Source organism: Corvus cornix, chromosome 13 (genome assembly GCF_000738735.6).
Source record: "Corvus cornix cornix isolate S_Up_H32 chromosome 13, ASM73873v5, whole genome shotgun sequence".
Lineage (NCBI taxonomy): Eukaryota > Metazoa > Chordata > Aves > Passeriformes > Corvidae > Corvus > Corvus cornix.
In genome coordinates this window covers 7,812,641-7,837,728 of record NC_046343.1, presented here as the reverse complement: position 1 = coordinate 7,837,728, position 25,088 = coordinate 7,812,641, and the positions used below count along the sequence as shown (strand labels likewise).

The window sequence follows — 25,088 nt, the reverse complement described above, 5'->3', positions numbered from 1 at the left end:
ACAGTATCCTTGATGTGGCTGATGGCTGTGATGCTCTCGGGCAGCAGCAGCTCTTTCAGCCAGGAGGCTCTCAAGCATTTGCTGCTTTTTGGCACCTGGTAGACCTAAACAGCAGGGACTCATCCTCTGAGAAATGCAGCAGTGAGAGAGGGAAAACCATCAAGAGCAGGAACTTTTTTGAGGGGAGGGTGGTGCAGCGGATGGACCGGGAATGCAGCTTCACCAGGATCCAGTGTTAAACCCTCAAATTCTTAAATCTCTAATTGTTTTAGTGTACATTAACAAAACCCACTGGAAAAGTATGTCATCCTCTTTTAGTAGCGAGCAGTGATACACTGCTGGTACCAGCAAAGCTGTTAATTAGTGCATGTGATTGAGTGTGCTCTGGGGAGCATTCGTGTTTCTTTACTGAATGAGATTTCTGTCTTTGCTATACCTGCTTCTCAAAAAATTGGAACATATTTATTAATTCAGGGAGCGGCAGGAAGAGAAAGCAGTAAATGTCTGAGGAAGGTAAATGTTTCCTGACAAGCTGGAGCATTCCTACATGGTCTTTGTGAATTATATATAATTATACGTTGAAATTTCAGAAGAGATGTTCTGTACATTGCTTTGGTATATATTCCTTGCACCAGTTGCATAGTTATTGCAGGGAGAAGTTATGCTTTTACCTTTCTGGTGATTATAATCCACTCTCCTCTCGTTTAATTAGTCAAGTTTGATGAAAAAAGTGTTATACTTGGTGATCCCAGCACCCTAGATACTCGAGTGCCTTCACTCTGGAAGGAGCCTCACCCAGCTGCTATTTATAATCTGATCCTTTTACCCACAATTCCCTTCTTAAAGGGGAATTTTTCACTGCAGAAATCTGGTTTTGCCCAGGAGTGGGAAAGGGAGGGAGGAGTGTGATTTAGTAAAAGAGCTTTTATATTAAAGTAAGCATGTGATACCTAAAAGCTTTATTTTAATTAAGCTGTGTAGTTATCATAAAGTTTTTGGTGGATTTCTGTTGTTTTGTTTAACGTGCAGAGGAAACATTTTTCAGTAAAATCAGTAAACAGATTATAAGTCTGGTTGATAGTCTTATTTACTAGGACTTATTCTTTGATTATTTTATATAATGACAACATTTTTCACTTTGTCCCAGGAAATGAAAAAATGAGAAAGCCTTAAAAGGCCTGGTAGGAAGATGTCCTTAGAAATTTGACCAGTATAGCTGCTTGTTCATTGAGTGGGTTTGGGTAGTGTTATAATACTGCTGTAATGTATTTTGCTAAACAATCGCATAATATCGCCTCTAATGTGTTTTTAAGTGTGACTTGAGCCAGCATTGTTTAATTTCTCTGTTTCATAGAAATAGATTTATAGCTTGTTGCTTGTTGGAGAGGAATGTTTGCTTCTCTGTCATGGTGCATGGTTGAGTTTGGTAAAAAGAACCTAGAAAATTATTCTTATAAAGTTACAGGGAATGATGTGAAAAAGAGTGAGGAAAATGAAGTTCAATTTCAGTGTTAAATACTTGGCTGAAGAAAGTGATAGAAATATCTACCTTGGGCGCAATATTTTTAGATTGCAGAAAGTAAGGTGAAGGTTGGATTAAAACCTGTCATTTTGCAAACTTAAAAAATTGAGGATCTTTTTGAAACACCAATTCTTTTCTTGATGATGATTTGTGTGAAAAGTTGACAATGGCAGTAACCTGGAAGTGATAGATAATCAAAGTTATTAGCAAATGTGTTCTCTGGGAGTATGGGAGAGATCCCAGTGGAGGTGGATCATCTCTTTTTGAAGTTTCATTGTTGAAGAAAAAAGAGCCTGCAGTGGGATGTGTCAGTTTTGAGGGACACACAGCATAGCCACGGAAGGTGGTGGGACACAATTTTTAAATTGCTTTGCAGATTCTGGTAAATTATTGCAGGGGTGGGTGGGGGACTAGACTGTTGTCTGTCATTTTAGGAGCTTCAGGAATCTCTCTTTTTCTATTTTATAGCAGTATTTCCCATCCAGCGACATTTGTAAACGGGCACACTATCTGTAGGTTTGAAAAGTATTTGGTATATAAGTCTAATATGGAATTTAACTGAAATGGGAGTTACCTTCTAAAGAATTCTCAGTATATAGTATCTCAATTAATTACTTGCCTTTTGGTTTCAATAGGAATGCCCAAGGAAAAGTACGATCCACCTGATCCACGGAGGATGTACACAATTATGTCCTCAGAGGAAGCAGCCAATGGAAAGAAATCACACTGGGCAGAGTTGGAAATAAGTGGTAAGTAACTGAGGCATGGTCCTGAATTATGAACTCACTGCAAGTAGTGTGGGTTTGGACAAGTCTGGAGGGGAGTTACCTACCTTGAAGTGAGAACGCTGGGATAGGAGCTGCCAGCTGTGGTGTGTGGAGGCAAGAGCTTGGATTAGGATAACACAGGGAGCTGTAGGAGGGGTAAGGTGGGCCGAGTGGGAAATCTCCATGGATAGGAAAGTTGTTAAGGTGAGGATATGGATGTGAGCACTTGTGTTTTAAGAAGATGAAGTGAGTGAGAGCATGAATTTAAGATCTAATTTGTCAAACAGAAGAGGGTGAAGTTGAGGTTGATCTATAGGGGTATGTTCTTACTGTAAGTAATGTAGCAGGAAGGTATTAGTCCACGAAGCAGAAGTTTTCTTTTTAAAAGCAGTTGTAAATTTTACTCTGTTCTTAAGATTAAAGACAAACACCAAAATCTCCACAATCTGTGCAAGCTTTGAGATACTGTTGGACTTCTGAATCTTTTCTGAAAAGTAAGATAATGCTCAGAATTCATAAGCATGTGTTTCAACTGGTGTGGACCACCAGTGTCTCTTGATTTGTAGAGTAAACCCGGGGTTTGCTACAAAAAGTGTGTTTACAAGGAAATTCAAGCAGATATTTTAAGACTTAAAAAATCATTTTGTGATGTTTAAAACTTAGGCTGTAATTTTGTTTAAATATGGAGGTTCTTTAAGCGTCTGCAAAAATTGCCATGTAGGATTTGTAAATGACTGTTCAGTAGAGAAATTTATGGAAGAAGGATTAAAACAGTTCTTCAAATCGTGAAGAATCTTTCCATCCAGTTCACTGAATCTGTGTCTTGCTTCCAGTACCATGTGTCTCACCATGTGAATAGCATTCTTTACTGAAGGTTACAGATGCAGAAACCTAGTTAAATGCTGCTTCAGGAATCAGCATTATTTATCAGCATTAGGCTTGGAATCCTCTTGGACATCTGCTGCTCTGAATAGGAAGTGCATTAAGTGATGGCTCTTTCCCTTCATGCCTGGTAATCTCACTACAGACTGATTCCCGCCAAGGGAGGTGCTGGAGTGGAGAGCCTGGATCAGGGATGTTGATTGGAAATCCTTTCAGCTACAAGGCTTTCTATGATCACAGTCACCTGTTTGCGTTGGGGGTGGGGAAGAGGTGTTAATTCAGCTTTAAAAATGCAAAGAACTATTGATTTGTATTTAAAACCTCTCAAAAGATTTCTTAATGAGCATTAGAGGAGCATCAATCCCTTAAGAACTGTATGCATTTGCCTTGCAAAATAAAATGTGCAATGTTTTTGTTTCATTAATGTTCACACTGTCCTTCCCTTGCAAAATACTTGGTCACATAATACAGAAAGCCACAAATGTTTTAACTGATCTCGTTTAAATCACATCTTTTCACTACAGGCTTTTTTATGCCCCTCGTTTTGTTGTAGCTCACTGGAAATTATACCAGTATTAAACATCTTGCTGCCAGGGACTGAGTCTCAGTGTAACCTTCCTTGGGCACTAAATAGGAATTCTTTTATTTTGAAGAAAGTCGTTTAAGGAAAGGAATTACAAAGTGCGTGTGTTGGTATAATATTAACCAGACTGTTGTTAACATTGATGGGTCACAGTGGGGATTTTAAAGTTGTTTTAACTAACTTTTTGCCTTGGAGAAACTGGTGTTGGTACTCCTAATGCTTTTGGTACAGTGAGATGATTTATGTAAATGAAAAAAATTTACCCCAAAGGAAAAAAAAATCTTGGAGAGAAGAAATATTTTGAGACCTCTGATGATATCTCACATTCCTTGCATGCGGCAGTGTAAAAATCTTGATTCTGTCATACAAATCCATGTTTCCACCCTTCAGTTTATACAAAAAATCATACCTTTTTTAAAATATCTGGCAATAGTTGATACAGCTTTTAGTTGAATGCCAGATGGAAATCCATGTTCTCAACTAAGCATCTTAGTCACCCTAAATATAGTGTTTCTATCTGTTCTTGGCTGGATTAATGCCATAGAGTAAAGATTTTTGGTTTGAAAGATGTGCGGAAATAAGGGGTGAACCGAAGCACTGTCTTTCATTTCAAACATAAACTATAATTGAAAAAAATCTATTTCTTACACCTCTGTTAATGATAAATTTATGGTCAGCTGGTTAATGTTTTTGTCTTGTATGGAACTAGAGAAAGACAGATGTTTAAGCCTTAAGTATGAATTGGGAAAAACAATCTCAAGCATGCTTGGTAATATCTTGCATTCTCTCACACAAAGACTAATTTTTCATCTATAGAATCAACAATTAATGGAATTTTCATTTAATAAATTAATAATAATAAAACCCACAAGCAAAACTGCCCCTCAAGTTCCCCGGCCCTGCACATACTTGAAAAATGTGCTATTATTGCCAAATCTATGTATTTTAAATGTTCTGTTTTCTCTTGTACCTTTCTTCCACAGGGAAAGTGAGAAGCTTAAGCTCATCATTGTGGACACTGACCCATTTGACAGCTTTGCATCTCAGTGACAATTCCTTATCCCGTATTCCTTCAGACATTGCCAAGCTTCACAATCTGGTATATCTGGACTTGTCCTCTAATAAAATTCGCAGTTTACCAGCAGAGCTCGGAAACATGGTGTCACTCAGGTATGTAAATCCTAACAGGAGTTAAAATTGTTCTTTTTTTATCTTTGTAGCAACAGCTCAAATTTCAGCATAAGTAAATTCCCCTTTCCTCCCTTCTTATCTGCCTCCCTGAATACTGGCTCTTCTGTGATCTCCTGTTATGATGTATGACAGCACAGAATGAGCCTCAGAAGTGCTTGGTTTGATGGCAGTCACCCATTTTATATTTTTCCAAGTCAGGTTTCCTCTCAGGCATCTCTTTCCAGATTCTTTTACAAATCTTTTGTGTGGTGTTTTTCTCAGAGTAAGTGAAGCCCCCCAAAAAAATGCTTTTAACTCATAGTACAGTAGGGAAAGGGTCAGATTAAACATTTATAATGGTGTTAACTACAATGTTTTCCTCTTTATTCATATTTAGTAATTATTCTTAACAATAGCTCTTCTTCTGCTTATTGTATAACAATTGCAACATGTCTAGTATCATCTCCTCCCCATCTTTGCTGTGATGTAACTGCATTACTGTGCAAACTGGGGAGGAGAAAAAAATGATCCAATCTCAGCTTTTTGAGGTTTTTTTCCCTTTCAATTTTGCAATGTCAAGATGTACAAAGTTAGCATGGAATGAAAACTCCTTTTGGAAGTGAAATATGAACAATGATGCCTATTTAGATTATACTTAAGGCTGCAGCATTTTACTTTGTAAAAACACTGTTACATGAATATATAAATTATTTATATAAGACTAAATATTTACACGCAACAGTCTTTTGCCCTTGACCCAAAGGAAGAGCCTTATCTTAGGTTTATTAGACAGTTGCCAGTAATTGCCTTTATTGCTATTAATTTTGAAGATACTTATGAACAGCTTTCTCAAATCCAGAAAGTACAGAGTCTGAAAGTAAAGAGAATGTTACTAGAAGTAAAGACAAGGATAGAGAAGTGGACTGCCAGCACAGCTTTCATGAAACTGGAAGCAAAGCAAGTTTGCACATAGAAATATCTGTCATTGCGTTTTCTTCCCCTTTAGAAAAGTCTGCTCTGTTGGAGAGGATTAAACTAGCTGATTAAATTGGTACTAAAAGCTCAAATTCCAGAGCAGTTCAAGTCTCAACCTTGGAGGCTGAGCAAAGGGACTTTGCTTTTTGAAGCATAATTGGCAGCTCTGCTTTGTAGCATGTTGTATAGTTGCTTTCAGCTGGAGAGGAGTCTGTTCTAAGCTCTAGTTCATTGCATTGCTATTTCAATTAAAAGCAGTTATTAGTAACAGGTTTCTTCCCTTCTTTATCCAACTCCTTGGATATTGTGAGCTAGAAACCCTAAATTTACCGGAATATTCTCAAATTCATCTTTGTACTTCATTAGCCTCCTGTCAGTCTTTTTAAAACATTTTTGTAAGTGTAACACTTGTGACATGGAGATAGCTTAGCAGTGCAGAGTCATCAGTAATGTCAAGTCATTATGCCTTCTTCCCAACACTTCTCCTGATTTATTCTGGCTGATTCTATGAAGCTTCAGCTCTTGCAAGTCCTAGGTTTCTTTTGAGCAGAGAAGGCTAAATCTTGTAAATGTGAAATTTGTAGCTAAGGTCACAGAAGTTTTCTATTTATGACCAAAACACAGCACTTGAGCACAGATCTCTAGATGTGAAAAGCTGTGCATGAACCCACTGTGCTCCTCAGAAATTGCAGCTGCTCCATGGTTTTTTTTCACTGTGGTGAAAGTGAAGAAAAACCCATAAGCACATCCTATGTGATAGCACATTGCAGGTCCCAGCTGGGCCGGGGTTTTGTGTTTCAGGCTGGCTCTCGCTGCAGACACTTCCCCTGGATTCTGGGAAGTTGTTCAAACTAACAGTAATTCAACCCTGGGCACTGCTGGTATCCTGAGCCACAGAAATCATTTGTGCTCTCAACACTGAGAACTGATAACAGCTCTCCCAGCTCCCACATCTGGAGCTCTGGGTTTGGTCTGTACTGCAGAGCTCACCCAAGACTCCTTTCATCTCTCTTTTTACTGCAAGTAGTTGAAAAAAAGAGATGTCAGAGCAGTAGGATTTCTGATCTTTGCAGAAAAAGGAGGAAAAAATAAACACTGTAACATGTTATCTTGGAAAGCTCAGCTGCAAAACAGATTCTCTTGATATGCTTGAAAGAACTTGAGTGCACCCCCAGGACATTTGCAGATGACACAGAGCTGGGTGGAAGGGTGGATCTGCTGCAGGGCAGGAAGGCTCTGCAGAGGGATCTGGACAGGCTGGATCCATGGGCCAAGGCCAGTGGTGTGGGCTTCAGTCAGGTTGAGTGCTGGGTCCTGCACTTGAGTCACAACCCAGCAGTGCTCCACTCTGGGGGAACAGTGTCTGGGAAGCTGCCTGGTTGAAGAGGACCTGGTGGGGGTGGTCAACAGCATCTGAACATAAACCAGGTGTGCTCAGATGGCTCAGAAAGCTGATGGCACCTGGCCTGGATTAGCAGTAGTGTGGCAGCCGGACCAGGGCAGTGACTGTTCCCCTGGGCTGGGCATTGCTGACACCACACCTCAAATCCTGGGGTCAGTTCTGGGCTGCTTATTCCTTGACAGGAAAGGCATTGAAACCCTCAAGTGCTGTTCTGTAGAACTCAAAAGAGTTAAATTAACTCTTGCCCTACAGGTTTCCTTTTTTTTTTTCTTTTCTTTTTTTTTTTCTTTTTGTTGCCCAGAAATACTCCTCAAGTCTCTAGGCACCAAGTTGTAAACACTTTGGAGCAGCAACTTTATACTGATTGATTCTATGAAAGTCTTCCCTGCTTAATGGGAATGCATTTTGGAAAATGAAAAGCTACTTACAAGTCTATTTTGTCTGCCCAGTTTGTTGGGATATCAGAATTCAGGACATGAATTCTGTTCCTGTCTGTATATTGGTTTTGTGAGTTACAAAGCACATACTTTGTCTTGCCACTGAAATGATGAAAAGAAAACCACCCAAACCAACAGAAAATTACCGTGCTAAATGACTGCTGCATGGTAATGCCATAGCTGTAATCATACTGCCATGATCTTGGATTTTTTAATTTGGTTTCAGGGATATAATTTCCCTTTATTTCTTAATCACAGCTGACCTGTTTCATGGTCTGGTTTGTCTGAGCTGTTACTGCATCATCACTTGTAGATACTAAAGTGTTTAATTATTGTTAATGTTCACAAAATGTCTCACCATTTAAGAGAAACTCTCCAAACAGCTCCTTTCCTCTGTACTTCAGCACAAGGTGTTTTGTCTGAATGTGTGTGTCTGAGTACAGCAGAATTTCCTTAACCATTGCTGTTTAGTCTCTAAATTTTTCAGTATTGTGGTTTGCTACTATATGGGTTCTCTTTTAGTTTAATTCTTTTACTGCTGCAGATAAATGTTGCTCTGTTTTCAGCCCCATATGATTCTTGCTCTATCTACAGGGAACTACATTTAAATAACAACCTGTTACGAGTTTTACCTTTTGAGCTGGGAAAACTGTTCCAGTTACAGACTTTGGGTCTGAAAGGTATTGCTGCTTTTTTCTTGGTATCTCTGCTTTTTTAGTGATACTGCTGCTGGGCTGTAATGGCTGTAGTCTGCTAGTTCATTAAATGTTACTGATTAGCAATCCCAGATGTAGCTGCTCACTCCACATTTATAAATACTGTTACTTAGGGATTATTTAGAAAAATAACAGGTTGGCAGAGCAGTGCCCATAGAAAGAGGTTTGCTTTTTTTTCTGCAGAGTGAGCAGAAGCTTTCTGTTGCTTGCATAGGGGTTGAATGCAGTTCTGCTTTAACTAAGAAACAGTCTGTGGTTAACTGTGGTACATCTCCAGCCAGAAAGGGAACATGCTTTGTACAGCTGCAGGGTACTGTGCTATTTATGCAAGCAGCAATTTAAGTCTTTTCCCAATTTTTTTTTTTTTCCTCTGAACTGTATGGATTCTAGCTATAAAAATTGCTGACCTTGGGGAATTTCGAGTCACAAAATCAGAAGCACTGAGACATATAATACCTCTAAACACTGTTAAGTCTCAAAAGTCTGTTTATCTCCCCTTTAAAACTGGGCAATTGCAGTGTGTGTTGTCCATGGCAACTTTTGCAATCTGCTTATGTTTGGCAGATGACAGAGTCTCTGCTGAGATCTGGCTGTCAGATCAACTGCTGGTGGATGTTTCACACCAAGCAGAGGTGACTCCTGTGTTTGGGCTCATCAGCTCTGCCTGTTGTACCACACAAGTTCTTCACCGCTCTTAGTCCAAGGACCACTTTTGGGGTGCTCAGTCCCAAGGCAGAATCAGCAGGGAATGTTGTTAAACTTCACTAGGGCTGTCCACACATCCAGGGTTTTGTGGGATTGAAGACCTGAGATCTGAAACCCCAGAGTAGTTCATAGTAGGTCTTGTCTCCAAGATGTCAGCTTTCAGCACTGATATGCAAGTCTGTAATAGTTCTGTATATTTTATTCAATATTCCTGTGAATTGGTTTGTAGGAAACCCACTTACACAGGATATTCTGAACCTGTATCAGGAACCAGATGGGACACGAAGGCTACTGAACTATTTGCTTGATAATTTGGCAGGTACTGCAAAAAGAAGTAAGTGATCATTCTTAAAACATTTATTTCTGCTGTGCAAAATAAATGTGATTATCACTTGTTGTATCTCTATTTTGAAATGTTCCCATAGTTTCGACAGAACAGCCACCTCCAAGATCTTGGATTATGTTGCAAGAACCAGACCGTACAAGACCAACAGGTACTGTAACACTTCAAGGATTTCTCATTTCTTCTGTTTTCCTTTTAATAAAAGCTGTTGATCTTTACTGGAAAAAAAGTTAATGCTTAAATTAACCAATCATCTCTGCAGTGCTGACCAGCCAGCTGAAGTCATTCTATCCCAACTGGAACACCTGTTCCAGATTTACCCGTCTTTTACTCTAAAGTAATTTATTTTTAATTAACATCCCTCTCACAGGGATTGAAACTGTTGTCCACAATTAGTTAAATAGTGGAATTATAACAGGCTTAATTTAGCATTTGTTGGAGAACAAGAAAAGTGGAAGCATTTGAGCATGATTTCCAAAAAATGTAGAATTGTTTTAAGTAACCAGGGTATCATCCTTGATTCAGCATTTTTGTTGCTATTGGGATTCAGGTCATGTTTAATTCTTCACTAATTTTTTTTCCTGCATAAATTGTCTGAAATACAGCCTTTTCTATTTAGCTGCACACCAAAAAAATCTTAGTGTATTTCTCAATTATTGCAGTGTCCTCTCTTTCAGGACTGAATGTACATTACTTTCTCCTGTTATTAAGGTGATTGCTTCAAAGATCATGATGTTAATGCAGCTTCTACTTTGCTGTCACCTATTTGTTTTCAAAATGCTAGACTTTGACCCCAGTCAGCCCAAAATTCTTTTCCTCCATTTTCTATATCTTCAAACAATGGTCCTGTTTCTTTTTTCTGCATTTGAGAGGAGCTTCCAGGTATCTTATTGTTGTACTACAAATTCTTAAAGTGCTTTTTGAAAAAAAACAAACTCAGAAACCCACCAAAACAGCCTTCCAAATCCATGCTGCTGGATTACCTGTCAAGTTGCCCCAGACGGTCTCATTACTACTCCTGTTTCAAATTAATACAGAGAGGAGATATTTCTTGTCCTACACCTGAATGCCTTTTTGAGGTGGAAATATTTGGGGCGTTAATTTGCCTACACTTTTTCTTTGTGTGAAAGGATCCTTACCCTGCCTATGGATCTGTTACAGTTTGTGGTGGCAGTAATTAAGATAGATTTAAAAGAATCTGATTGTAGACTTGCAGACCTTTGTGTAGCTGGCAAATACAAGTGTTCAAATACATTTACTTTGTTTTGGGCTTTCCACAGTACAGCACCACTTAGCATAAAACACATTTGTCTGCTCTTCACCGTGTTAACCCTGTAAGGGGGGGTGGGTTTTTTCCTAATTAAATGCTATAAGACAGCTGCCGTAAGTCCAAACATGTAATTTGTCTCCCTAGAAGAACTAACAATTTTTTTTAGCACAGATACACATGCTGTGTTTTGGTTGAAACAAATGAAGCGTGCATTGATAAATTTGCAGAAGACAAAAGTCAAGAACATAATTGTTTTTTTTTAATCTATCAGTGTGTAAGTAAAATTATTGTTCTGCAGCCTTGTTCTCTGTCATGTGTTACAACGTCCTGTGTGACAAATATGCCACCCGGCAGCTGTATGGCTATTGTCCATCCTGGGCCTTGAACTGGGAATACAGAAAAAAAGCCATTATGCAGGAAATACTGAGCTGCAATGCTGACATCATAAGTCTGCAGGTAAGAAATACACCATTATTTCTTTCCCTTTTCTATTCCCGTGTGCTGGTTTCTTCACATTAAGTGTATTTGTAGTAAACGGTCTGTTTTCAAAACCTTCTGCAAACAAAAGAAAAAAGAAGTGATGTTTAGAACATTATTTGTTGTTTGACATCAAAAGAAGGCTCTCAGCCCCCGCAGTTGGAATGGGAACCAGCAGCTCCTGATCAAAGCAATGTTAGTGGGGGTGCCTTTGTGCCTGTGTGTGTTTGTGGGGCTGTAATTGACACATTTTCAAATAAGAGGCTTGAGATAATCATAACTCCAGGGATTACAGAAATTCATTTATATTTTCTTAAAATAGGGATATTGCTCCTGAATTTGCATTCTCTGATGCACTTAATTCTTAGGTTTTTTTCCTCTTAAATCTAATTTGAAAGTGATTTACACTTCTGAAGAGTCTAAATAATATCTGTCTTCTATATTTTGCTAATAGTACGTTCATGCTGTGCTGCCTTAACTTTACAGGAGGTTGAAACGGAGCAGTACTACAGTTTTTTCCTGGTAGAATTGAAAGAACGTGGCTATAATGGATTCTTCAGTCCAAAATCTAGAGCTAGGACAATGTCAGAACAGGAAAGAAAACATGTTGATGGTTGTGCAATATTTTTCAAAACAGAAAAGTAAGTGGTGTGGTTTGCTGAACCTTCTGATGTCTCTTGCTGTCTTTTACTTAATTTCTCAGGTTGGTCTATAGCTCAAACAGTTTGGCTTTAACTGCTCTTTTGTAGCCAGGCAGGGTTTCATACAGAGCATTCCTACCCCTGGAAGGAGTGGTTTGTACAAGAGAGATCATTCTGTGTGGAACTAGCAATGAAAAAATTAACCTTGAAGTTTTGTTTAAGGTGAATGAGATTTCATTCTGTTCGAGCAGTTCTGGTTGGGAGTTCACTAAATTATTCTTCCCTTCTTGAGTGTGTGTGTCCCAACCATTAGGTGGTAATAATAGAAATTGAAGGAAATAATGAAAAATGAAGCAGATTTTCTTGCCTTTTAGTTTTGGGGTTTTGTTTTTTTTGAGTAAAGGAATTTCTAATCCCTCAAATTGCTGAAATAAGGCCTCAGATGACATTGACTTTTTGATACATTAGTCTTTGGTAAAGCAAACAACAAGATATCGCTGCACACTTCTGCAAAAAAAAACCCTATTCATTTAAGAGCTGCAGCACTTACTGGTTGTGTCATATCGCACTTGTACAACTTTGGCTGTGATGATAATAATGTCCCTTCCTGCTTCCATTCCTGTGTATCCACAAGTAAATGTACGTGCCAGGTTTGATACTCTAGTGGCTTGGAAAATTATTTAGTCCCTCTCTGTTAAATCTGCATGTTTGAACTAGGAACGGATGCAGAGTTAGAAACACGCATGACTTTTCTAGAATGCCACTCTCTCTCAACGAAATGTTTTAATTGTAACTAAGGTACTACTGTAAACTACATGAAAATTACTAGGAAAACTATATCCCTTGGTTTCAGTTTAGGATTTTATGAAATTGACTGGCTGAGATTTTCACATCATAAATGTGTTTGAGCTTTAATTAAAAGAATTACCGATAACATTTCCTACTGTATCTGGCTGCTGAAAAAACGCGTATATGATGTTTTTCTTTCAGATTTACTTTGGTTCAAAAGCATACTGTTGAGTTCAATCAACTAGCAATGGCAAACTCAGAAGGTTCAGAGGCTATGCTGAACAGAGTTATGACGAAAGATAACATTGGAGTTGCTGTTCTATTAGAACTGCGAAAGGAATTGATAGAAATGTCCTGTAAGTCCCATTTCATTAATTTTTTAATAGATGGTATTTTGTAAATGAAAAAACAATTACTTTTGTTATAGTAAAAAAGAGAAACTAGGTTCTGCAGGTGAATTTGGCTTTGCAGATTTTATGTTCAGACAATTTTATTTCAAAAGAGGATTTTGGGGAAGAGTCATATTGCTTAAATGCTGAAGTGGTTTTTTTTTTTCCCCACTTGCATTTTTTAAGGAAAGAAAAGATATAAATACTTGAGTTTGAGTGATTTTGTTGTCTGGTTTTGGTTTTTTTTTTTCTTAAAATTATGTACAAGTATCAAAGAATCAGGTGGTGTTAGTTGTGTGTTTCTGGATCATGTACCTGCATCATTTTAACTTATTTTCTTTACTGTCATGCTTATACAACCTGTTTGTTCTGCCCTGTCATTCTTAATTTAGGAAATGTAAATTGGCTTTGTAAGTATCACAGTGGGAACCTACTCAACCCGTGTTAATATTTATCCAAATGATATTTTATTAATTCAGATTGTAGCAAACAAGCCTTTCAAGAAACACTTCTACCAAGAGAGGTAACTTAGAATGTGGATAACTTAGAATTCAGAGCTTGCTGCCTAATAAGATATGAACAGAGCCTGTTTGCTATCACAGCCTGAGGAAAGCTGCTGTAATTTTTTAGAACAACGCTATTTGCCTGTAATTAGGATTATCTGTTACTTATGTTAATTTTCAGTGAATACAAAAGCATTACATGTAACAGATAGTCTGTTACTGGTCTTGAATGTGAAATGTAATTCCTAGTGCTTTATATCAACTAAAACGCTTGTTAAATGTAAGAGGAGTTATCTGACCCTCTTCATTCAAATGGTATTAACCCTCTTGAAGTCATACTGGTATTTTATTTTTTTGTCCCCTCAAACATTTTGTTTAAATTTCTGTAGTAGTGTTTTCTGTTGCTGACTGATTTTAAATAAATAACTGATTTTAAATTTTAGCTGGAAAGCCACATCTTGGGATGGAAAAGCAGCTAGTTCTTGTAGCTAATGCACATATGCATTGGGACCCAGATTATTCTGATGTGAAGCTGGTTCAGACTATGATGTTCCTGTCTGAGGTAAAGAACATTATTGATAAAGCTTCTCGTAGTCTCAAACCTGGTGTTTCGGGAGAACTTGGAACCATTCCACTTGTACTGTGTGCAGATCTCAATTCTCTACCAGACTCTGGTAAGAGTTCTATTTCTTATTCTTTAGACTGTTTCACGTGTGTAACAATTTAAGTTTTTCAACTTAGAGAATGCATTGTTTGATAATATAAGCTCTAGAGGTACCAAGGGGAGAGAAGGGAGAGAAGATAGTACTGTTGTATTTGTGAGGGACCTTACTGCCTGTGTTCTAGTATAGCTGTGTCTGATCTTTCAGAAGCATTTCTACTGTGATTTTTTTTTCCTCTTTGTTCTTGTATTTTAAAATATCTTCCAAAAATAACTGAAAACATGAATTCGTTGCTGATAATTGGGTTTTCTTAACTTTTAAGCATGAAAAGATAATTTTTTACCTTTAAATTTGCTACCATACAAATAATTTTCTGTGATGTTTTAGAATTTCTAAATTTCAATACATCCCCTTCAGAAGCTCTTTACTAACATGGAACTTTGTTTCTTGACTTGGTGACAACTTTATAAAGTGCAAGAAAAGAAAACATTCAGTGCCTGCCACCTTGGCTTTCTCAGGTCCCAGCTGAAGTGCTGTACTCAAGAGCCATCCTTCCTTCTTACTGCTGGTTGTTCAACATAATAATCTCCATTCCTGGTCCCCTTCCTTCTGGCCTCATCTTGGCAGCTCTTAACATCTCTTAGGGTTTTAAGGAGCAGTTACTGCTCAGCAGTAATGGGAATGTGATTCTTTTTGATCCCAGGAAGACCAGTATCAGTAGTGGTGATTGCAATCACCAGTTCATGTGCCTGGTTGTGTTTTCAGAACAACTAACTGCTTCTTTTACCTTCCAGAACTTTAACACAGCTGTTCTGAAGTTGAGGCACAATCATAGTTTTATGACACAAATCTAATCAATTTGGCTTTGCAGCCTCTTGGAAGTTAACTTCTTTGGAAGCAGTGTTTCAGAAGTTGGCTTTTTTGCAACACTTCAGCTGAAGAGCATTGAATGGCAGGACCTGAGCATAGAAGCAAGAAGAGGCAGCCAATAACTAGCATTGACAGAATTTTACTTCAGATTTTTTTTCATCTTCCCTTTCCCAATCTATTCCTTATTAACCTTCTCTTTTTTTCTAATCAAAGCATGTCTCTTTGTTCTAGGTGATATTTGCTCTTGATATACATATACATTGCCCTGCAGTATTTTATAAGAGCTACTGTTGATTGTACTGTGTATTGTTAAGGTTTTGCTTATACAAAGCCTAAAGTTACATGCCTCACTTCAAGTACCTACACACACTTACTTGCTGAATGCTTGTTAATACCTTCTTGTTTGTAATGTGTCTCCTCACAGGTGTTGTTGAGTACTTGAGCACTGGTGGAGTGGAAACAAACCACAAAGATTTTAAGGAACTGAGATACAATGAAAGTCTTACTAACTTCAGCTGTAATGGAAAGAATGGGACAACAAATGGAAGAATTACACATGGTTTCAAGTTGAAGAGTGCCTATGAGAATGGTCTAATGCCTTATACAAATTACACATTCGACTTCAAGGTAAGGACTTGCTTATATTTTGGAAAAAAATTCCATATTCAAGTGTAACTAATATGATTTGATCTATGAAGTTGTTATATAAGTTAATCTCTATGAAGTTGTTATATAAGTTAATCTGTGTAGTTAAATTCACCAAGTTTATACTTAAAACATAGCAAACTAGAATGCTCAACACTTCAGTCTCCTAGAAACCATCTTATTCTTTTTAGTAACTTACACTAGCTTTGCAAGAATTGGGGTGCTCTTAACCTTCCCTGTAAACAGTAAGAGTTTGTGTTTTAATACTCCAAGCTAAAGGACAGGGGCACTTAAGGTGTCAACTGCAAGGAAATAATCCATGGTGCTTCTGGAAAATTCTCAGTTTTTTGTTGCCCAGGGAAAACAAAGATTTTTTTTTTTTTTTTCCTTTAAGATCAGGTAAATGTGATTTGAAGCTCTGTAGGAGGTTGGAAATTGAAACCCACAGAAGCATAGGAGAAATAATAAAGGGTGGCCTTTTCTTTTGTTTTCCTAATCTATACTGAGCATCCCATGGGATATAGGAAGAAGAAATCTCCTGAATTGATGATGTGCTTTAGAGAAGGAATGGGATATTTCATTACTCATAACACTGAGCTCACCTCTTGTTTGGAAGAATAACTTGGGACAAGAATAAATTACTAACAATAATCTTTTTTCCTCTCTTGTTTTAGGGTATTATTGATTACATCTTCTACTCTAAACCTCAGCTAAACATACTTGGCATTCTTGGACCTTTGGATCATCATTGGTTAATAGAGAACAATATAAGTGGTTGTCCACATCCACTCATCCCTTCTGACCACTTCTCACTTTTTGCACAACTGGAGCTTTTGCTGCCTTTCCTGCCTCCTGTAAATGGAATCCATCTCCCTGGCAGGAGGTAGTCAAATACATTTTAGAGGGCAACCTCAATCTAACTTGTACAATTGTAAAATCTGAATATAGAGGAGTGAGGTATGGCCAACAGGGATTTTTTTTCTTAATAATCTTAATCTTAAATCTAATTATTTGCTAAAGACATAGTAAAAGCCAGGTGCTATCAACAGACACAATTCTGAGCCCAATATACTTTGTATACTGTTCCACAGCGATTGGTGCATTTGCACCTTTCTTTAATACGTTACGATTAACCTTCCTGTTTCTTTTCTCCAACGTGACATTTTCATGCCTTGAAATAGGGAATTGTTATACAGTGTATTCTCTTTGCACAGTTATCTGTAGCACTACTTTTTTGAGGCCAGTAGGAACATCCACAGAACATTCTCCGTACTTCACTCCCTCCTTTTTCAGACTTGTTTGTAAAATATAGAATTTGAATTTAGCCTTTATTGATTGTATATGAACAACAGAAAACCTGATTTATGAGATTTTGTACTTTAAAAAAAAAAAGAAAAATCAGATTTGGAAAATGATTGTATTGTAAACTAAGGCTAAATTTTTATCTGTTTTCATGTGTTATAAAGGCCAGCGTGTAAAAGAGGTTGTCACAGGTTTTCTCTGCTAATGATTTGCACTGTTAGGGTTTCGTTAGCCCTTTTATACTACTTTTTAAGTTCAATTGAGAACATTGCTTTCAAAATCCAAACCTATAAAATCTTAATATCTAACAGAGATAACTAAATACATTCTATTTCTGATAAAAAAAAAAAAAGAAAGAGGCATAGAGTTCTCACAGAACAGATAAGCTGAGCAGTGAATATAAGTAGACCTGTATGGATTGAAAGTTATTGCTGATGTGTGTACACTCAGACATTTTTCTCATCTCTAACTTTTGAAGTAAAATCTAGGGATACTTGTGTACAGCTTCTTCATTTCTGTTTTAAATATTTGTCCTATCTCCACTGTGCCTGCTTAAATTTGTTCTCAACTAGCACTGCCTGTGCATGCAGAGAGATCCTGTGCATCCTCTTTTATTTTTTTAAATAATGTTAACACTTGTGAAAATTTTATGAAGATACTTTTGTATAAGCTGTGGCATCTTTTTTCCTTTGTGAAGCATTGAATATCACACTTTGGAACATGTTCAGGTTATGGGTACACAGTTTCTAGCTTCTAATGCCCATGCACTGCTTCTTTCAGTGTCATTGCACAGTGCCGTTTTTCCCACTAAGAGTTACTATCATGTGGATTCTCTTTCGTTTGTGTGTTCCTCAGTTTCTGAAAGTATAATTCCTTGAAGATAAAAACCTAGCCCTACATTTTCTATTAATGAAGCAGTGTAAAATAAATGCATTTTCAATACAGGTCCCAAAGACAATTCTTCAGATCATGTTTTAAAGTGACCAAGTTTTATTTTAAAGTGTCAAGCAAGACCGAAGTTACAGTGTACCCTCAGTGCCATTTGTGTCATGAAGCCAAGTATGTAACAGCTTACAAGTTTAACTTGTCTATTTGTATCCTAAAAGGGAGAATTCATCATCTCCTTAAACTAATACAACTTGAATAATCAAATGTAAAAAAAAAAAAAAAAAAAAATTAATAATGGAGATTAGAGCTTGGTCTTAAACAGCTTTTGTTTCAGCTGCGGGCAGGGAAGCAAAAGGACACTGAGCATTAAGAGAAAACTTTCTAAATATTGTGAATTTTTTATATATAAGAGAGTGAATTGGTAATAATGATTCAAAATTTTATTGAAAAGTAGTCAGCACACAAGTGTGCTCAAACCGTTCTGTTTTAAGCTCAAAGTAAAAATTACAAACAGTTCGGATGTGTAAAATGTACATTTTAAAATTTCAATATGAGGAATTTTGATCTTGAATCCTTGTCTGGGACCTGATCTCTTGGGGTTATCTTGTTTTGGTTTTAGTTGTAAAAACACCAAACATGTCCAGTTTATAATCAGTACATTGAAATGCTGGTAGTATTGCTGTAGTAGATTTAATGCGTAGTGTTATTTTTTTTCTGTTTGTTTTTTGGGGTTTTTTTGTAAAGTGTGAATAAAAGGTGTTTTACTCATGTTTCCTTAATGATGTCTTGGTAATGTACATCATGACAATTTCCAGTAATGATAAGCCAATTTAGCTTGTCAGACTAAGCAAACTATTTTTCTTTTCTGATATCTGGATTGTGTAAGGAGTCCAGAAAGCTTTACAGAAGGGGAAGGGAAGCACGCACTCATTTTGTATTTTTTTAGAGGGGGATAATTTACTTTAATAGATGCTGGAGCTTGAGTGCACTTGTTAGATTCTAAAGGTTTGAGCTTTATCCAGTATGTGTTCTCCTCTATTGCTTAGTCTTAAAAAATATTTGAATTTATGACAGCATGTGAAAATATGGCCCCTTGTGCTTTTGGAGACACAACTGTTCCTGCTTAGTCACCTTATGGTCTAAGGGTCCATTTGAATAACCATTTCCTCCAGCTTTTTTAGTAGTCCACCCAGTCCTGATTGAAAACCCTCTGAATCCATTGAAGGCACTCCTTTGACTTCACTGGGTTTTAACTGGACTGCAGCTGTGACGCGGGGGCTGAAGGAAGGAAGGAGAAATGTTTTGAAAATAGGGAAAGACCAGATGGCACCAAAACAGAGCTGAGATAAACTTTGTCAAACAATCTTTCAAAGAAAATACATTCTTGTGTCAAACAAATCTAACTCAAAAGTCTCAATTTCCAGCTATAACATAGAATAAGGCAATAAACCGTGTCTTCACAAAATCAAAATGTTTGCTTCATAGTTTTTAACATGAAATGGTTATTTGCAATATTTTTATTCGAGGTGGTTTTGGGTGTTGCCATAATGTACCTTCAGTGTTCTTGTTGTAAAAGCACATATAGCAAAAAGTCACAGAACATCCTTGGGGTTAAAAGGATTTATTTAGTTAAGACCAGGCTTTTTTCCACTTAAAGTACACTCTGCCGTATCTTTTCTAGTTTTATTTACATTTACCAAGAATTCTGGGTTTGAAAGTGTAAATTGAACTACACCTTTAACTAAAACAATTGTTTAGAGTACAAGACTAATACCACAAGTTACTGCTTTTAACATAACACAAGTAGGGGGGAAGAGCATATAAATTGGTGTGTGTTGTAATTATTTTGTCCTTTTAGCGGCTTTAAATTAAAGGTAAATTTGGCTAGCATTTGACTGAAATGATTTTAAGAACATTGTGTGCATCTTTGATATAACTTCAGCAATCTCTCAAGGTTGGTTTTTTTTTTTTAGAGCAGGCTTAGAAAATAGCTTATGCTTTGCTTTTTCAACCATGCAAAACCTGTATGAAAGACAAAATAATTGCAACACCATTGTGGGGGAGGGGGAAAAAGAAAACTAATTACACTGTAAAACTTTGAAAAGTTCAGTTAACCGCTTCAGTAGCAAAGCCTTTCTCATCCAGCCGGACACAGTATTTTTTAGTATGTTAACTGCTATTCTTTTCTTTTGGTTGCATAAATTTGTAACACTTAAGTGTCTTGGTATGTTTAAGTAGTGTCTAAAATAGAATACCTTAGTCTTTATTCACAGTACTTCTGTATAATGTGTAATGCACTGGACTAACTCTTGTTTACCATTCATGTAACAAAAACCAGCACATTATCTGCACTAAGCTCAAAGAATGTTGCATTTGTCTATAGGCAGCTCTTCAATAAGATAAATGGGAAACTGAATATGGTCTGATGGTAAACAAGGGCTTTTACTGTTCTCTTCAGTGGAACTTTCTTCTTGGTCAAATTTTAACTAGTTAGTATTATATTTATATACAGGGTCTTCTTTTTCTTTACCAATGTATTTTCCTACTCATAGCTGACCAATAAATCCAGTATCTGTTTGAAACCTTCTTGAAGTCTAATTCATATTTTAACTTGATTCCTGAAGCTCTTCCTCAAGAGTTACACATACAGCCAAAGTGAGTGAAGTGTGTCCAGGGTATAATGGAAGCAGAAGGAACTTGATAATCCCAGAAAGATCTTGCTGTACTTCCTGTTACTTTCTAGATCTGCACACCAGAAATCTGCTCGAGTCAGTTGGGTTTGGATTGCAGAGTGAGGGCATGATCAGTAATGCCTCCAGAGCTTGTGGAGAACTCTGTCCAAACTTACTCAGAGCTCAACCCCTTGTCTTCATAGCTGGCCATCCTCTGACCTTCCAGCTCAGTCTGTAAGGTCAGTTGTGCAGTGGTGGTTTTGTCTCGGTCCTGTACACCCCACTCCTTCTTCCTCTTGCTGCTCCAGAAGCACAAGTCTACTGACTTGGGGTCTGACAGCAGGAAGGGATTCAAATACTCCATTAATTTACTGTGGAAGGGGAACAAAGTGAAGACTTTTTGCATCTTCTTTTTCAGGAATGAGATTCAGCAAGCTCTTGCCATTGGTGTATTTTCATACCATGTTCCTTCTCTGCGGGTGCCTCTGTCTCAGTGTCTGTGTCATGGTGCAGCCTCACCACATCTGGTGTGATGTTCCCATCACTGGCAGCAGCAAACATGAGACACTTGAGAGTGTGTGTGTGTGTGTAGCAATGAAGCACCCAAGACCTCTCCTGGCACTACTGCTTTCCTCAGAGCCCATGTTCAGTACGTTGGTGCTGCTTTGCTATGAAATAAATGATCTAGTTCAGCATTCCTGTAAATACCACAGGCCCCAGCATGTTCAGCTTGTTTGTAGGTTTGAAATGTGCTGTCTTGAAGCAGCTCTAAGTCCCCAGCACTGTGATGAGTCCATTGCAGGCCTAGCAATGATTTCTCTTTGGTTTTGTCTTGTGGGTGAGATGTTAATTCCCATCACATTTGCAGGATTGCCACTAGATGGTGTGGGAAACACAGGCTTCAGCTGCATACAGCCTGAACCTATTTCAGTGCCATGCACAGAGTGTGGCTTGTAGAATTGTTCTTAAGAATATTTGTGGAAATTCAGGCCCAGGGATGAACCTTTTCTAGTGGCAGCTGTTGGTTGGGTAACATCCATGCCAATTAATACTGGATTTATAAATCCAGCTGTCATGATGGGAATGAAAAGGACCTACTTGTTCGTCAGTGACAAAATCATTCACTAGAGCCTTCCCTTGCTGCATTAATGTACTTGATGTTATGTTTTCAGATGAGTACAGTTGTTATGTGGTTCCAGATTGGAGTTTACAAGCTCTTAAATAGTATCTGCAAACCTGCCATGTAAGTGTGGGGAGTGCTGTTTGTAGGGAAACTGCCAAAATTATCAGGGAGGCCAGTGTCCTTGTCAGAGAATATACAGAGAAAACAGCATCTCTCCCTCAAGGGCAAAGGACTGAGCTGAGCTTGTGTCCTGTCGTCCTCAGCCAGGTCAAAGAAATCTTGTCTTTCCTTAACTTGAAGTAAAATAACTGCAACTATCTTAATAGAATTGACTACACAATGTCTCTGGACAGACTCTGGTTACTGGTCCTTCATACCCCTTGTCCACTGGCTCGTCAGTGATAGAAAAAAGTTGGATTTGGGCCTTCTAGGGTGAGAATTTCCCAAATCAGAGCAGTTGATTGTGTGGCTTGCCTGTTCTACTGGTGCTGGTGAAGCAGAAGAACCTTAAAACCCGTGGAATTGAGCCCAAAGAGAAAGAGGAAGGGAGGAGAAACAGAAAAAGGTAAGTGGAAAGGACAAGATTATGCCAGGTACATGGAATGCTCTTTTGGGAAAAGCCACTAAAGGTGAGTGTTCTGGTTATTTTCTTGCTTTTCATCCTCCCTTCCTAACCCAAAGGCACTAATTGTTTGCTTTCTAAATGTTCCCTTGCTCTGTACGGAAAGCGGTAAATCTAATTAAGATAATTACAGGGATCTTTGGTACACTTGAATATTTTCTTATTCCAAAATAAGCCTAATGTTCCTGCAGATTATCAGTTTTTAAAATATAAGACTCTGTATTTTGGTTAAATCTTCCTGGTATATCGGTGGACAGTACTGATTTATTTTAAAAATGCTAGATGTTTATTTTAAAAAAGCACACACTACAGAAAATACAAACATACATACTCTCCTCCCAGGTTTTAGTGACCACAGAGATTTAAGTAACAGATCAGTTACTTGATGAGGCTATGCCTGTTTTCTTCTAGTTTAAGTTTTCTCTGCAGTTTTCTGGGCTCTGGCAACATGCCAGGCTCCAGTGGCTTGTGAGAGTGCTTCATGGCCAGTGTAGTGATGGGATGCTGGGAACCAAGCTCTTGCTACACTTGTGCACTCACATGGGTCATGGGGGTGCATGTGCTGCCAGCCATGGAGCAGCTGCTGCAGTTTCAGAAATATGAGTTACTGTGCAAAGGGAACCAATGGAGATACAGTGAATATTTGCCTTAGTTAATACCTCTGAAATCTGAGCTCCAGGGAAAACCTCATCCCACTCTACAACTCTCTGAAAGGAGGCTGTAGCCAGGTGGGGATTGGTCTCTTCTCTCAGGTAACAGAAGAAGAAATGGTCTGTCAGAAAAGGTGTAGACTGGATATTAGGTTTCCCTAGAAAATATCTTCATGGGAAGGATTGTCAAGCATTGGAACAGGCTTCCCAGGGAAGTGGTGAGTGGCTGTCCCTGGAGGGGTTTAAAAAACCTGTAGCTGTAGCACTTGGGGACATGGTGAGCTTCACAGTGCTGGGTTAATGGCTGGACAGTCTTCCAGTGAATAATAACAACTACACCCAGTAAAAAGTCTACATGCATTGCCCATTGAGAGAAAATCAAATCAAATATGCTTATCCTTCAACTGCTCTTTGATTTTCAGTTTCTGACTTCACATATTTACGTATTTTCATGCCCTTTGCAGTATCTTCAGTTGGTGTGTGAGGTAGCTGAAGGTTTTTAGTGCCTTAGCTGCCCTCTGAGAGGCTGTACCCCTGTGTTAGTGGGGGCTGTGCCTGCTAATGCTTGCAGGTAGTAAACTAGGAGTATTTCTAGTGTAAATTGAGGTAATAGGCTACAGGAAGGGTTGGGATTACCCTGTGTAACATTTTCTCCCTCAGGTGGAATCATTTTTCCACATACCAGTGAGGGAAGAGGGAGATAAACAAAAAGTAGAAATTTGGGTCTTGGCCCAAGACAGCCACCAGGAAATTTTCCATTGACTTCACTGGGCTTTCACTGGGAAAACATAATCAGGAGTACAGAAAGATGAAGTTACCACATGTACATGTGGAACAGGCTGTCTTCCATGAGACCCGTCCTAACCCCCCAAAGCCCTGCAGAGGCAGCAGGGCAGTGTTTGACCTGTGGCACCCAACACAGGATTCACATTCCACTGAAGTGAGTTTGCATCTTTGCTGGGTCCAGTGCTGAGTCCCTGGCACAGCTGTACAATTTAATGAAGCTTTCAATTTGATGGTGTGAAAACTGAAGTTTCAACTTGTTACATCATCCTCAGGAGTCAGCCAGCCTTTCCCTTACATTTGTCCCTGTGTTACTCATGTCCTGTAGGAATGGGTGAAATGAATAAAGAACCACCTGGCACTGCAACACAAGTTCCTCTTTTACCTCTGTGATTCTTTGCTGGCTCTGAAAAATCTGTTTCTATATAATTACTTTTTTCTTACACGTTTGGCTAATCTTAGAAATCTTCTTCCCCTAAGTGGGAATGATTTCCATTCTACAGAAAGCAGAAATAACTCCAAAAGCCAGCAACTTGCTGAAGGTCCTGGGTGTCTGGGTGGTGGAGTAGGTCACACCTGCAGCTCGGACTCTGGGATTGGTTCTACTCCCTCTTGTCCTGCTGGTGAGAATCTCATCCCATGAGCTTGAGGGACTTAAGAAAGGGTAAAACTACTCTGCATTCAGGCAGATCAAATGGTCTGAGGAGGGTACAGAGCTATGGCCTTGCCCTACCTAGAGTTCCTCTCCACAGCAGGATGAGCAATGTGCCTTCAGTCTGTCAGGTGGGTTGGTTCCCTCCTGCCCCCAGGAAAAGGAATGCGTGTGGTGCAGTGCTTTGTTTTCACAGTGATTTTAAAAGTACTGTACTGCTGGTCTGGAACACTCTGTACAAGGTTCTGAGAGCAATGACTTCTTAAATATATCTGCAAAGGCCCTGATCCATAAAGATGCATAAGTCTGTGTTGTCTGTTGAAGTACAATGGAGCTGAGAGACCTTGGGAGCTCCTGTGGGTCAGGACGTGAGTGCTTGTACCAGGAGCAGTAAAATCCAAGAGTCCAACTGTTTTATTGTGTTCCAAGCAAAAAACACTTTTCTTAAAAAACTCAAACGTGTGTGACAAACTGCAATGTAAATGTGGTGCTTGGTGAGAAAGGAAAGAATTTTAATAAAGGCTAATTACAGTGTTTGGTTTGATAGCTGGGACCTCACAGCCCCTACAGGTCTCAGAATCTGACAAAGTGGGTCAGGCCATATTAGCCATTGCTGTTCCTGGAAGAACAGGGAAAAGAGAAACAATA

At 38.4% G+C, this 25,088-nt stretch overlaps 1 protein-coding gene across 3 annotated transcripts in view; it reads left to right on the top strand.

Annotated features, from left to right (window-relative positions):
* CNOT6 (CCR4-NOT transcription complex subunit 6) overlaps positions 1 to 20,524 on the top strand; it is a 33,001-nt gene extending 12,477 nt beyond the window's left edge. For 2 of the 3 annotated variants that reach the window (XM_039559473.1, XM_010399788.4), the window contains exons 2-12: positions 2,158 to 2,271; positions 4,738 to 4,924; positions 8,333 to 8,418; positions 9,389 to 9,493; positions 9,585 to 9,653; positions 11,071 to 11,228; positions 11,736 to 11,890; positions 12,881 to 13,035; positions 14,015 to 14,245; positions 15,528 to 15,730; positions 16,423 to 20,524. In XM_039559473.1, the coding sequence (XP_039415407.1) occupies positions 2,160 to 2,271; positions 4,738 to 4,924; positions 8,333 to 8,418; positions 9,389 to 9,493; positions 9,585 to 9,653; positions 11,071 to 11,228; positions 11,736 to 11,890; positions 12,881 to 13,035; positions 14,015 to 14,245; positions 15,528 to 15,730; positions 16,423 to 16,635 (1,674 nt within the window). In that variant the 5' untranslated portion in view covers positions 2,158 to 2,159 and the 3' untranslated portion in view covers positions 16,636 to 20,524. The remainder of the gene's footprint in view (positions 1 to 2,157; positions 2,272 to 4,737; positions 4,925 to 8,332; positions 8,419 to 9,388; positions 9,494 to 9,584; positions 9,654 to 11,070; positions 11,229 to 11,735; positions 11,891 to 12,880; positions 13,036 to 14,014; positions 14,246 to 15,527; positions 15,731 to 16,422) is intronic. The other variant, XM_039559474.1, reaches the window with a different exon arrangement.
* Positions 20,525 to 25,088: the final 4,564 nt, after the last annotated feature.